At 43.7% G+C, this 14649-nt stretch overlaps 1 protein-coding gene across 2 annotated transcripts; it reads left to right on the top strand.

The window, feature by feature from the left end:
• The first annotated feature begins 4783 nt into the window (after positions 1-4783).
• Positions 4784-13311, top strand: LOC124012055 (guanine nucleotide-binding protein G(I)/G(S)/G(T) subunit beta-3-like). 2 transcript variants are annotated; one of them, XR_006834646.1, is made up of 9 exons: positions 4784-4981; positions 7505-7609; positions 7992-8137; positions 8712-8775; positions 9078-9234; positions 10952-11220; positions 11570-11786; positions 12253-12695; positions 13021-13311. XR_006834646.1 is itself a non-coding variant. In XM_046325427.1 (8 exons), the coding sequence occupies exons 2-8, from the start codon at positions 7553-7555 to the stop codon at positions 12357-12359; spliced, it is 1017 nt and encodes a 338-aa protein (XP_046181383.1). In that variant the 5' UTR covers positions 4784-4981; positions 7505-7552; the 3' UTR covers positions 12360-13311. The 2 variants fall into 2 exon arrangements, 1 of the variants encoding a protein (XP_046181383.1); XM_046325427.1 differs by having other exon boundaries at positions 12253-13311.
• The last annotated feature ends 1338 nt before the right edge of the window (positions 13312-14649 follow it).

The raw sequence follows: 14649 nt of genomic DNA, 5'->3' as shown, positions 1-14649 counted from the left end.
AGTATTAAACAAATCGAAATATATTTTATATTTGAGATTCTTCAAATAGCCACGTTTTGCCTTGATGACAGATTTGCTTACTAGTGGCATTCTCTCAACCAGCTTCACCTGTAATGCTTTTCCAACAGTCTTGAAGGAGTTCCCACATATGCTGAGCACTTGTTGGCTGCTTTTCCTTCACTCTGCGATCCGACTCAAGCCAAACCATCTCAATTTGCTTGAGGTCGGGGGATTGTTGAGGCCAGGTCATCTGATGCAGTGCTCCATCACTCTCCTTGGTAAAATAGCCCTTACACAGCCTGAAGGTGGGTCATTGTCCTGTTGTCCTGTTGAAAAACAAATGATAGTCCCACTAAGCCAAAACCAGATGGGATGGCATTTCGCTGCAGATTGCTGTGGTAGCCATGCTGGTTAAAAGTGTGCCTTGAATTCTAAATAAATCACACACAGTGTCACCAGCAAAGCACCCCCACACCATAACACCTCTTCCTCCATGCTTTATAGTGGGAAATACACATGCAGAGATCATCCGTTCACCCACACCAGGTCTCACAAAGACATGGCGGTTGGAACCAAAAATCTCCAATTTGGACTCCACACCAAATGACAAATTTCCATTTGTCACATGCGCCGAACCCAGCAGGTGTATACCTTACAGTGAAATGCTTACTTAATGCTTAATTATATCCCTCAAATATCCAATTTATGGTGGCCAATATTGAGAGCTATTGTGAGGCCACCCTCATGTCTCTGAAATTATCTTTCCTGGTCGTGAAAAGCATGCAAATACTGTCTGTATAACTCTGATGACGTCACTGGAAATGTGTAGTTCTGACTATGTTAACGTTGGTTTTACAGTCCCTTGCAAGCGGCACGCAGTTGTCAAGGGTTTTAAAGGAGCTGGTGGGTCTCCTTGCCCCCAAGCAGGCAAATTGAACGCCTTGCAACTTTATTGTGACGTTTTATTGATAACAACCTGTAGTCAGATCAGATTGTGATGTCATGATCTGTGCCAAAAACTCCATCTCACCCCAACAGGCTGATATTCCATATATATCTTTTTTTCATTTTTTTTCTCACAAAAAGGGCATTAATCATCATTTTCAAAATGTCAGTGTTATTTCAACCACATAGTATAGAAATGTCTTCTTCTTTTTTTTTTTACTGGAATTTTTTTTTTTCTACTTGAGGTATTATTCTATTCCTTATACATTATTCATGTTAATATGACACCACATGGCGGATATTTGGATTGTTATTCAGAATGTCTTGAAGTAATGACAAGTCACAGGTGTGAAATGACCTATTATAAAGACCTAAAGGTGGGACACAGAACTGCTCCAGTCCCTGTAATACACATTTCCAAAAGTCCTCACAAAACAGATATGGTTAGTATAGCACTTTAACACACAGTATACTGAACACTATCATACCAACATAATAGCTAAGCTAATATTTTACAACAATATATTTAATACTAGTAAATGTTTGTTCCCGAAGACTCACTTTTGGACTGTTCTGCATAAAGTGCTGCCCTGAAAACATGGACCTTGACGCTATTAGACCGACCTACATGAGCCCGGTTGTGTACTTTGTCAGCTTCTGCCCAGATAAATGTGAAATCGCCTTGGTAACAGTAGGTGAAATGGCAGTATTGGCATGGGGAGAGATACTGGGATAGATTCAATCTGCAAACTAACACTTTACCTCGACCTTCCGTCCCGAGACCTACTTAACACTGTGGCTGGCATCATACTAGTAATGTAACATGGCATAAGCTCTCAATAGACATGATAGCTTCGGACAGACAGCTTCAATGGCAAGTGTTACCACACACTATATCTGAACATGCACCACAGGGGAGAGAAACGCAAAACTGAGGAATAGACACACAGACATATACATACCCCTGTCATACACAGACCACAATCCCACATATTTACCATGTGTGCATTTCTATACCAGAATAACATGGGAAAAATAAAAGCCACCTAAAGATTCCTGCATTTTCACAGACCCCGTAACCAAAATGCAGGTATGGTGTCTGTGTGAATGGTTCTCTGCTTCATTAAAGGTAAATCCATGAACACTTCCATTGTTTATCACCTCCCTAATTTGAACTGCAAACAGACCCCATGTATAAAAGGGGTGTCAATGCAATGCCATTTGAATGAGAGAGAGAGAGAGACAGAGACAGAGAGAGAGACAGAGAGAGAGACAGAGAGACAGAGAGAGACAGAGAGAGAGAGACAGAGAGAGAGAGAGACAGAGAGAGAGAGAGACAGAGAGAGAGAGAGAAAGAGAGAGAGAGACAGAGAGAGAGAGACACAGAGAGAGAGAGAGAGAGACAGAGAGAGAGAGAAAGAGAGAGAGAGAGACAGAGAGAAAGAGAGAGAGAGGGAGGGAGACAGAGAGAAAGAGAGAGAGAGAGAGGGAGGGAGCGAGGGAGGGTAATACTAGGTGTCCTACTGGGGCCTGATAAATGCACAGTCTTGCACAAACACTGAGGGAAAAGGGATGAGACGATGGCCAGGTTTAACATAGTAACTAACAACATCACAGGAAAGCATCTGAGGCTTCACCCCCTTGCACTGCTTTGAAGGGGCTTTGCAGACCTTTTCAGTGCCAACTGCAGAATAAAATCGACACAGGACAGCTTCTAAAATGGATTCTAAAAACTTGGATCGAATGCCAAATACTTCACTTTTCAAATACTTGACCTGCGTTTGATTGATTTTGAGTGGTACAACGGAACCGATAGAATAGCTGAATAAAGCACTGATACACATTTGTGTAACAGTATAATTTTGAACCGTCCCCTCGCCCATACCCGGGCGCGAACCAGGGACCTTCTGCACACATCAACAACAGTCACCCACGAAGCATCGCTCCACAAAAGCCAATAAAGATAAAGAAATGATTGTGCATTTTATGCAGAGGATATTCAAAGATATCAAATTTGGCCATCAGTGCCACTTCCCTCCCTCGCGAAAATAGTTGCAGCTCTACGTATTTATTGGGAACTCTTGGTCCACAGCCCCCTGGTGGTAGCCAGGTAGCAGTGCATCATCTGTCAAATCAATGGATTACAGATCAGGGTCTTTTGACTGGTGAAGGTGTGAATCCAATCCGAGTGTCCAACAGTCACCTCAGCCTTTAACTATTTCTGGCCCATTGGTTTATCGCACCGATTTGAAACCAGTGGAAAAAATAGGCCAGATAAGTGGTAGTGTTGTTTCTACGGTGCAACCGAATGCATGACCTCCTGACTGCATATCTAAGTCTTTTTTTGTTGTTGCATGCTTTCCATTGAAGAGGATTCAGCAAATTGTCACTATTTCTGCACATTGTGACTAGGATCTTAATTCCTGTTCATTTAGGTTTTCACTTGTACTGTTTTGCTAGGGGTTCAAGGTGCATTGTCTCGTTAATACCAGAGGGTTGCATAGCATAGAATAGATGTGTTTTCACAAGATTTCTCCTCACATGGGGTCTAATACGACCTATTAAGTAATCATTGCATGGGCGCCGTTTAGAATATCAGCATTGTGCCATATTGTGTGCATCTAGGTACAAGGTTTGTTTGTTGGCATTCCTTGCAGCGAATAATGGCATTTCAAGCAACAAATCTTGTGTTATTTCATCGAACGGTAATTGCGGGAACTTATCAAGGCACCAATGACCTCTTGAACTCTTGAGGGTGAATCTGTACATCTGAATCTATATATCTGAATCTATATACTGCAGTAATATTACACGTATTACTGCAGCAGCAACCTCCCCCCCCCCCCAAAGTTCTCGTTCCCATCCATCCCGATCTTTAACCCCGCCCCGATCTTGTGGGATCTGTGAAATCTCTCCCTCGGAGTCACAAGTCAGTTTACGTCCCATGGCCGAGAAAGGACGATCAACTCTCACTGTAACGTTCTCCCTTTATCAACCAGAATTGCAAAGGCTTGTCATTTATTCCCAAATTCATTCTGTAACTGCACTGGCATCTTCACACCCAAATCTCTATTTTAACCCTCTGGTTGGACTGCTCCAATTCCTTAACGAGATTTCAGATTCCCCCGGATTTCCAATTGGATCCTGATTAACTGGGCTCAGCTCATTAGCTCTGACAAATGAATTCAACCCCCTTCATCCTCAACCCCTGCCAATCTCTCAGAGACCAGACAAAATTCAACTGCCCCATCAATACAGTCAGACAATAATACGATGATGTCTGATCATTTCTGACTTGCTGCATCAGATGACTAGAAATGAAGGCTGCCATCGATAGACTGGATAAGAACCCAAACACCACTCGTTAGTGATGTGCACAGTAGAGCTTCCATGCAATTGGCTCAAAGTTGGTGATATAAATGGTGATATAAATCATGAGCCAGTCCAGGTCAGCAAAATCAAATACGCTCTCTTTGCAGACCTTAATATTATACTGTTGAATGATGTGAGTGATTGAATGCGGAAGACATCAAATGTGTTCCTCTACCAGCTTTATGTAGTAGCCATTGACGTGGATGTTCTGACTATCGGTGTCTCTCTACTTTCTAATATTCTCACATTTAAACCTCCGCCTGTTCCCTCTCTTCCTTCGTTCCTCCTCTCTTTACCTGCTCTTGACTTTTGACCTCATAACCTGATTTCCTCCTCCGATCGGTTTACCTGCCTCCTCTTGTCATGCTCCCTGCTCTCTCTGCTCTCTCTCTTTCCCTCTCTCTATTTCTATCTCCGGGCTTATCCCTTCATCCCTGATCTCCTTCATCCCTCCAATCCTCATCTGTTCCTCACAGGAGGAAGGGAGAGAGAGTTTTCACAGGATTTCCTGCAACTAGTCTGTGGGTGAAAGCGTGAGAGGAACGAGAGCGAGATAAGGATAGCAGGGCTGACTTGAGTATTGTGGGACATAAAAAGCTGCTCCAAAGGGCTACTGAGGCGGAAAAGCCCCAAAATAAGAAGGATCACATTTTGTGTGGAAAAGGTGAGTGATTTTTGTCCACTTTGGTTGCACATTTTTCTGGGCATTTACATGGAACTATGTGGAACTACATTGACTCCTCTGATGATTACCACCATGGATCCACATAATCCTGGAAAGTATCCCATTACCAATCTCAGTGTTCTCATCCGTGATAAGATTTCCCAGCTAAAAGAATGGAACTTCATCTGATTTGCAGTACGGGCCAATGGATTGAATATGAGCCGAAAGAAACCGCTCAAGGGTCGGCCAATGACAGCCCAAGTAATTGGAGTTCTCAGTGGTGCTCATTTCCATCGCAAAATGAACTCCAATGGCATGTCTGCAACAAGTGTGCTGTAGTCCGTGGAAAAGATACGGACTGATGTCTGTGCAAGTGGGAGAAAGAGAGAGGCGGAGAGAAGTAGGTAGTTACAGTGACATCGAGGGCTTTTCTTCTCAGAATCAGTCTCCTTTATTAGGTAACAGCAGGATGCACAAGCATTAGCACAATTACCATGAAGGTGGCAAATCCTCCCACATTGATTCCAGTATAAAAAAAAATCAGGCCTGAAAGCAGCAAACTGCAGAACTTTCTTTCTCAGTTGTTTCTCGCTTGACAAAATGATTTTTTTTTGCAGGTGGCAATGTCTTACAGATAATAGTAATAATAATTATATTGCTAATAGAATTGTGCACTTCTAGAGTTCTTTTAGAATAGAGGAATAGAGGCCTGTCTGTGCACTTCTAGAGTACTTTTAGAGTAGAGGAATAGAGGCCTGTCTGTGCACTTCTAGAGTACTTTTAGAATAGAGGAATAGAGGCCTGTCTGTGCACTTCTAGAGTACTTTTAGAATAGAGGAATAGAGGCCTGTCTGTGCACTTCTAGAGTACTTTTAGAATAGAGGAATAGAGGCCTGTCTGTGCACTTCTAGAGTACTTTTAGAATAGAGGAATGGAGGCCTGCCTGTGCACTTCTAGAGTACTTTTAGAATAGAGGAATAGAGGCCTGTCTGTGCACTTCTAGAGTACTTTTAGAATAGAGGAATAGAGGCCTGTCTGTGCATTTGTGCAGATATATATTCAAAGGAAATGACCAAACAGGAAACTGACGAAAACTCAAATGTAAACCTGATAGGCCCCTCTATCTTTGCCTATTCTTGCCCCCTCTATCCTCTCTGCCCCCCCCCCCTCACTCCCCCTTTCTGATCCAGAGGTGAGGAGCGGTCTGTAATCGGATGACAGGAGATTTGACTGGAAAAGCCTCCCTTAAGTTCTGGGGCTTTAAAGCTCTTTTCCCACTGGACACAGACATCTTTTCAACATCTAGTTTTGATTTATATTTGATTGAGTTGTGAACTAATGTGAATTCAACAAGAAATCCAAATCATTTTTACCTTATCATTGGATTTAGGTTGTAAGTTGGGTGAAAGAAAAGACACAAATTCCAGAAATTCCTTTACGTTGATGACTTTTTGCAAGTTTGCAATTTGCAGTTTGCAGTTTTGCACATTGATTCAACTTTTTTTTTTGATGACGTGGAAACAACGTTGATTTAACCAGTTTGAGCCCAGTGGGTTCTGCCCACCCCTCCTCGCACACTGTCTCCCTGGCTCTCGTCCTAGGTCGAACTACTATGCTTTGTCAACACGTGAGCAATTGTTTCTGTGAAAGTAATACGTTTTTTTGAACACCATGTTTGCAGGGATGTGTGCTGTAGTTAGTTGGACACATTTTTAAAAAAAAACATTTAGGAAGTGGTGTGCGTTGGTAATCGGCCTCCAAATACGAAAACTTCAGCATCCAATTAAGAGTATTAGGGCCATAGACAGCTAAGCACTAATTACTTCTCGATCATTAAATATTCTCTCTTAAAAGGCATTGAAAGTCAGAGGGAGAGCTGACAGAAGAAGGTTCATGGCAAATTGTCTCTTAAACTTGTTTTAATTGTAACAAAACATTTACATAATTGAAGTCATGAATAGGAAAATGAAAGTAATAAAGTAAAGGTGCCACTTTGTAAAGTTGTGGTAAAACAGTCATTCTAAAAAAATAAAATAAAAAAGACAAGTACTCTCGAAACACAGGCAACACTTCCGTAATGACCTATGAAAACCAAAATGGCTGTATGTGTCACAGAAAAGATGGTCAGTAATTTAGCCCTAATCTTCAGACAGGTGAAGGTAGAGATTGGATATATCACTATTAGACAGCGGATGTGGGATTATACCTCGTACCGTACTCAAGAAGGCCAAACTAGGCTCTGGCACCAGACTAGATGATGAAAGCACCTGAGCGATTTAGTTTAGGGGGGTCAGAGGCCATGGGGGGGGGGGGGGGTCAAACAGTTACGTTCTCCTCAACAGGTACCACTGTACCACTATGTTACATATTTGTGAACGTTAATTCTTAGTTCTATTTAAGGTCTTCCTTATATGATTGAGTTCTACATTGTATGAATTGTACAAAATAACGACAGCATTTTTGCCAAGCCCTGATTTGCATAAATATGTTTGTAATCATATAATCCTTTTCTCTTTCTCCTAGTCTGCTAGTTTCTTTCTCCAGCGGTAACAGCCCCTATCAGCCGTTGCCATGGGTGAAATGGACACGTTGAAAAAGGAGGCCGATGGCCTGAAGAGCCAGATTGAAGTGAGTCTTCCTGTCACAGCATGCATTGATGTTGGGGTCACCATGACAATAGACATACTCATCAAGCACATTTCTGTGACGATATTCAATATCACCTCCAGTCTAAAAAAGAGCTCATCATCAGATAAATAACTTGGAAGCACAGTACCAATAATGCACAATAATTGATGTACGTACAGCCTACATAGAGTTTCCTCCACATACCAAAACTGGTACTGAGCTAAAGTTAAGACATTTTGAAGCTGTGTCTGGTTCCTGAAAAATTGAAAAACACCAGAAGTATGGAGAACATTCCATGTATATATGCTTATTTTTCGACAACTATTTAACTCTTCACTAATCTTATTCCTCTCCTATGTGTATCTCCCCCTCACACCACTAGGCTGCCCGCAAGGCGGTCAATGACACCACCATGGCTGCCGTAGCATCTGGTGTGGCGGCTGCACCCCGTATCCAGCTGAAGAACAGAAAGACATTGAAGGGCCACTTGGCCAAAATCTACGGCTTGCACTGGTCTGCTGATAACAGGCGAGAAGGACTTCTTCTCCAGATAGCTGGGAATCAGGATAGCGTCAGGGACAGTCTAGCTCACCACAGGCACCCCACCACTACCACGAGCCAGTGTGATATAGGGGCTTATGAACAACATAGAGAAGGTCTACTTTGCGCAGGGTAGAGAAGGTCCATAAGAGGGGTCGTCTGATGCACCGCTGAAACCTAAGTGGACTCGGATATTGAAAAGTCCCATTGTTTAATGTGTCCACTCTAACATGCAAGTGTTATGGTCCTTCTGTAGCTCATTTGGTAGAGCATGGCGCTTGTAACGCCAGGGTAGTGGGTTCGATTCCCGGGACCACCCATATGTAGAATGTATGCACACATGACTGTAAGTTGCTTTGGATAAAAGCGTCTGCTAAATGGCATATATTATTATTATTATTATATTATTATGGGGCTCGGTGAAAAGGCTTTTCAAAGGCCTTCATTGTTTCAAATGTTGCATTAAACCAGATTCATACTGGATCTCGTGCCTGAACCCGGTTCAAACAGAATTTGATAGACTGACCGACCACTTGTTTAACTCTCTTTCTCTCTCCAACAGGCACATGGTCAGTGCCTCACAAGATGGCAAGCTTCTGATTTGGGACACCTACACCGGCAACAAGGTAAGGGCTGATCACTGACCAGTCACCATTTTCACAGTTCTAACTGTTTTCATAATAATGCATAGGACTTACATCGAGAGCTTTCCACTTGGTCTACAGTGTATGGAGTAGATCCCTCCTTCAACCACCGATGTGTAGAAGGAGTATCGACTTCTGTTTCAGATTGTCTTGACTTTGACTACACACTCTACGAATGTATTTATATGGTAAAAGTCAGCTGGCTTGGTATATTATGTATTCTAACCTTTAGACAAAGCGAACTAGAAAGTGAGTGGTTAAGTGTTCTTCTCCCTGCCCTCCAGGTATATGCCGTCCCCCTCAAGTCTTCCTGGGTGATGAGTTGCTCCATGGCCCCTTCTGGCAATCTGGTGGCCAGTGGAGGTCTGGATAACATGTGCACCATCGTCAACATCAAGGGTGCCAGCCCAAAGACCCTAAGGGAGCTGGATGCACATGAAGGTAGCTACTCTGCTTCACCCGTGTTATGGTTTACTCCGTGACCAACTGGGTTACGGTCAACTCTGTGACCAACTGGGTTACAGTCAACTTGTGACCAACTGGGTTTACGGCCAACTCTGTGACCAACTGGGTTACGGTCAACTGGTGACCAACTGGGTTACGGTCAACTGGTGACCAACTGGGTTATGGTCAACTCGTGACCAACTGGGTTATGGTCAACTCGTGACCAACTGGGTTATGGTCAACTCTGTGACCAACTGGGTTACGGTCAACTCTGTGACCAACTGGGTTACGGTCAACTCTGTGACCAACTGGGTTACGGTCAACTCTGTGACCAACTGGGTTATGGTCAACTCTGTGACCAACAGGGTTATGGTCAACTCGTGACCAACTGGGTTATGGTCACCTCGTGACCAACTGGGTTATGGTCAACTCATGACCAACTGGGTTATGGTCAACTCGTGACCAACTGGGTTATGGTCAACTGGTGACCAACTGGGTTACGGTCAACTCTGTGACCAACTGGGTTACGGTCAACTCTGTGACCAACTGGGTTATGGTCAACTCGTGACCAACTGGGTTATGGTCAACTCTTGACCAACTGGGTTATGGTCAACGCGTGACCAACTGGGTTATGGTCAACTCTGTGACCAACTGGGTTACGGTCAACTGGTGACCAACTGGGTTACGGTCAACTGGTGACCAACTGGGTTATGGTCAACTCGTGACCAACTGGGTTATGGTCAACTCTGTGACCAACTGGGTTACGGTCAACTCTGTGACCAACTGGGTTACGGTCAACTCTGTGACCAACTGGGTTACGGTCAACTCTGTGACCAACTGGGTTATGGTCAACTCGTGACCAACTGGGTTACGGTTAACTCTGTGACCAACTGGGTTATGGTCAACTCGTGACCAACTGGGTTACGGTCACCTCGTGACCAACTGGGTTATGGTCAACTCGTGACCAACTGGGTTATGGTCAACTCGTGACCAACTGGGTTATGGTCAACTGGTGACCAACTGGGTTACGGTCAACTCTGTGACCAACTGGGTTATGGTCAACTCTGTGACCAACTGGGTTATGGTCAACTCGTGACCAACTGGGTTATGGTCACCTCGTGACCAACTGGGTTATGGTCAGCTCGTGACCAACTGGGTTATGGTCAACTTGTGACCAACTGGGTTATGGTCAACTGGTGACCAACTGGGTTACGGTCAACTCTGTGACCAACCGGGTTACGGTCAACTCTGTGACCAACTGGGTTATGGTCAACTCGTGACCAACTGGGTTATGGTCAACTCTGTGACCAACTGGGTCATGGTCAACTCGTGACCAACTGGGTTATGGTCAACTCGTGACCAACTGGGTTATGGTCAACTCTGTGACCAACTGGGTTATGGTCAACTCTGTGACCAACTGGGTTATGGTCAACTCGTGACCAACTGGGTTATGGTCAACTCGTGACCAACTGGGTTATGGTCAACTCTGTGACCAACTGGGTTATGGTCAACTCTGTGACCAACTGGGTTATGGTCAACTCGTGACCAACTGGGTTATGGTCAACTCGTGACCAACTGGGTTATGGTCAACTCTGTGACCAACTACAATTCAGAGAATTCATTAAAACGGTGTTCATAAATTGGATGTCCTCAAAATATGTAGGAAATAAGTAGAACAAACAATAATATCTCTGTCCGTCTCCTTCCATCTCAGGCTACCTTTCCCATAGCCGCTTCCTGAACGACAGCGAGATCCTCACTGCATCCGGTGACACCACTTGTTGCCTGTGGGATCTGGAGACTGGCAAGCAGAAGGTGATCTACAAGAGCCACGTGGGTGACTGTATGTGCCTGGCCTTGTCACCAGACCAAAACACTTTCATCTCAGGGGCCTGTGACTCCAGCGCCAAGCTGTGGGACATAAGAGATGGTGGCTGCAAGCAGACCTTCATTGGCCACACGAGTGACATTAATGCCATTGCGGTGAGCAGATAAATCCTGGTCAGAATGACTCTTCTTTTTCAAAACATTTTAGTGACCTTAACCCAACAACTAGCGACCTCATCAAGGTGTTGGGTTGCAGTTACAAAATCCTGGGTTCAAGCTCCGGTTGAGACTACCCCCCCGACTACAATATAAGCAAGACATGAGCAGTGCGATCCAAAATCAAAACATAGTTTAGCATCACAACACCAGCTCTTTCTATGGAGTCTGTACTCTGCAAACTCAGTCAACTCAGCAGGCAACTTACCTTCAAGCTCAGTAAATGTCAAAACAAAAAACAAAACATGCTGAAATAGCCCTCTCCTCTTCTTTTTTCCCCCTACCCCAGTACTACCCTAGTGGCACTGCAGTTATCACGGGATCCGATGACTGCACCCTCAAAATGTATGACCTCCGTGCCGACCAGGAGGTCAATGGCTACCAGGACGCTGCGTTGAACGCAGGCGTCACGTCAGTCTCCCTCTCCAGCTCTGGACGCCTCATCTTCGCCGGCTACGACAACTTCAACTGCAACATCTGGGATTCCCTGAAGGCTGAGAAAGTCGGTGAGTAAAAGTGGGAGAGAAAAGAGCGGGAGAGAGGGGAGGGGACTGAGGGGATATGTGGGGGGGAAAAGAGAGTAGTTGCAGAGAGAACCGAAGGGAGAACAGTCAATGTAAACAGAGGGAGGCAGACCAAGAGATAGATGGCATAAGTGGGTGGTTGAGAGATGGATGGCATAAGTGGGTGGTTGAGAGATGGATGGCATAAGTGGGTGGTTGAGAGATGGATGGCATAAGTGGGTGGTTGAAACAGATGCAATGAAAGGGAGAAAGTGGATTGTTAAAAAAAAAGTCTGGATGAGATGTTTGTGGAGGCAGTCAATTAATGAAATCATTTGCATCAGTGTATATGACTTCTTCTCTCATCTCTCTCTCTCTCTCTCTCTCTCTCTCTCTCTCTCTCTCTCTCTCTCTCTCTCTCTCTCTCTCTCTCTCTCTCTCTCTCTCTCTCTCTCTCTCTCTCTCTCAGGTGTTCTATCTGGCCATGACAACAGAGTGAGCTGCACTGGGGTGCCAGATGATGGCTTGGGTATCTGCACAGGATCCTGGGATAGCTTCCTGAAGATCTGGAACTGAGCTGATGCTCCAGAGGCGACATTAGGAGAGGGAGAGGGGGGATGGATGGAACTTGAGGAGGAGAGGAGAAGGGGGGATGGTTGGAACTAGAGGAGGAGAGGAGAAGGGGGGAATCACAAGCCTGAGAAATAAGGATGCTCATTTTGGGATTGGGGAGATACCAGGAGGAGGATGTTTGCCGTACCATTTCACGTCATTTGTAACCGCTAGATCTTCCCTTCTCTTTCTCCCTCTTTCTCAGCTATGTGTGCAAATGTGGGAGGTGGTGAATGGGACTTCATAGGACATGCTGCATAAATGGCATCGACAACAGCACAAGATGCAGTCCCGCTACATGTACACGAGAGTTTTGAAGTTATGGTTGACACTATCAATATCTAGACAATGACAAACACCAAAAAAATAGGATATTTGAAGTCATTACTTGAAATAACAAATTAATAAAATAAAATAAATGCTCTACTTGTGTCTAAGGTGAGAAATATAATGCACATCAGTAACGATTTAGTATTACGGAGATCTTTGATTAATAAAGCCCGCAGATAGTAGCTGAAAGTTGATATGTACATTTATTTACATGTAGGTATTTAATTAGAGTGCATAGTTGATGTACAGTGTGATTTCTGTTTGGTCATACATATCCGATGTATGTGTCCCACAGGAATATGACTATCGCCATTTTGGACCTATGATGACACATGCTAACCAGCAGCACCCTCTGACTTTGCCCCAAAATGGCTGCAATCACCAGGCAAATCCATGATGTAAAAACAAAATGCAACGCCTGTATTATACTTCAGGGAAAAGCGTTGTTGAGGTGTTACATATCAGATACCAATACATTCCCTCCCAACTGCATTTTGTAGCACATTTACACATCTGCAGTATCTCTGTAAAAAAAATGGATTGCTTGTTGAAAAACCTTTCTAATAAACGTTGACTTCTGCATTAACACCATGTCTGTGTATTTGTGCTTTGACGGTCAACCATTTAGAAAGAAGTTTGTCTCAAAGTTTGTCATCTGCAAACCTCTTTCTGGAGGACTTATTGTTAAAAAAAACATGCCCGGGGCATTAATCGAGTCCCATCGTTGTCCTCCAAGAGTTGCTGAATTGTCTCTTCACTAAAGTCTGGTTTATTGCAAGGTATATATAGAGCAGGGTTTCCGTTATGTAAATGTGGCATGGGACATTTGACCGGCAGCATTTCAATTTACCGGACCCATGTGCATTTGGTGAGTAACATGATTAGTGTGTCCACCCACGGTGCTCAGAATGACAGAAATCACATTTAGATTATGATAATCACTCTTAACAGAACAGCCAAGTCGAGGATGCAACGACGAGTGTCCTTACCGTGAACTTTGAAGATATTAGAATCAGTGGAGGTGCCTCAGAGGAGGAAGGGGAGGACCATCCTAATCATTAAATTTAATTAAAATGTTAAAACATTTCAAAAGTTATTATTTTTTTAGATAAAACTATTCTATATGATGCGTTGTGTTTTGAAGTCCACAAGTGAAGGGAAAAGGTGAGAGGAGGAGAGTGCAGAGATGCGAGAAGGAATACAATGTGGCTGCTATGAAAGTGAACTGTGTTTATGCGTGATCAGGGGTGTATTCGTTCTGCCGATTCTGTTGAAAAACGTTTCTAAAATGGAAGCAAATGGAATGAAACGGGGATAAACATACCTGCATTTGTCCAATAGAAACTCTCATTTGCTACTGTTGGACTAATGATTACGCCCTAGATCAGCTAGATGCAGGCAAGAGTGTGCAAGGAGGTACTGAATGTGTCACTGTCTGTCCATGTGTCACTGTCACCTCCAATTTTTCTCTCGACCTGTGTGCACCTACGTTGTAAACTTTCATTCATTGGCTAGGTTGTAGCGACCTCATGATGGGTATAAGGAAAATTAGAGTATCATGTAGTAGCCTAAACCTATCCATGTTACATTGAACTGGGTGAATGGAATATGAATGACAGCCATCCAATATACTGTAATAGAAATAAGGCCATGCTCATGAAAAAAAGTGTCCTCCCTCATCTTAAACAGCACTGACCGCCACTGGTTAGAGTAACTTTCTACATTTAGGCCACTGTTCCTCAGCCAACAAGAGTATTAAAGAAAAAGTATTGTGTGAGTTTGAAGTTTGGGGAAGCACATTTTCACCTTAAAAATGCACCTTTATAATAGAGCATTCCATGCATTATCGCATTTGCAAACGTGTGTAAAATAGCCTAGCATTCGTAATGTAATGAGTAGATTGGATAATCAGAATTGAACAATG

Source organism: Oncorhynchus gorbuscha, linkage group LG24 (genome assembly GCF_021184085.1).
Source record: "Oncorhynchus gorbuscha isolate QuinsamMale2020 ecotype Even-year linkage group LG24, OgorEven_v1.0, whole genome shotgun sequence".
NCBI lineage: Eukaryota > Metazoa > Chordata > Actinopteri > Salmoniformes > Salmonidae > Oncorhynchus > Oncorhynchus gorbuscha.
The sequence above is the reverse complement of the archived record's forward strand: the minus strand, read 5'-3'. Positions and strand labels throughout refer to the sequence as shown.

Coding starts and splice junctions, on each gene's coding strand:
- LOC124012055 (XM_046325427.1), top strand. CDS start 7,553: ATGGGTGAAATGGACACGTTGAAAAAGGAGGCCGATGGCCTGAAGAGC. Junction 8,776..9,077: donor ACACCTACACCGGCAACAAG/GTAAGGGCTGAT, acceptor CCTGCCCTCCAG/GTATATGCCGTCCCCCTCAA. Junction 11,787..12,252: donor CCTGAAGGCTGAGAAAGTCG/GTGAGTAAAAGT, acceptor TCTCTCTCTCAG/GTGTTCTATCTGGCCATGAC.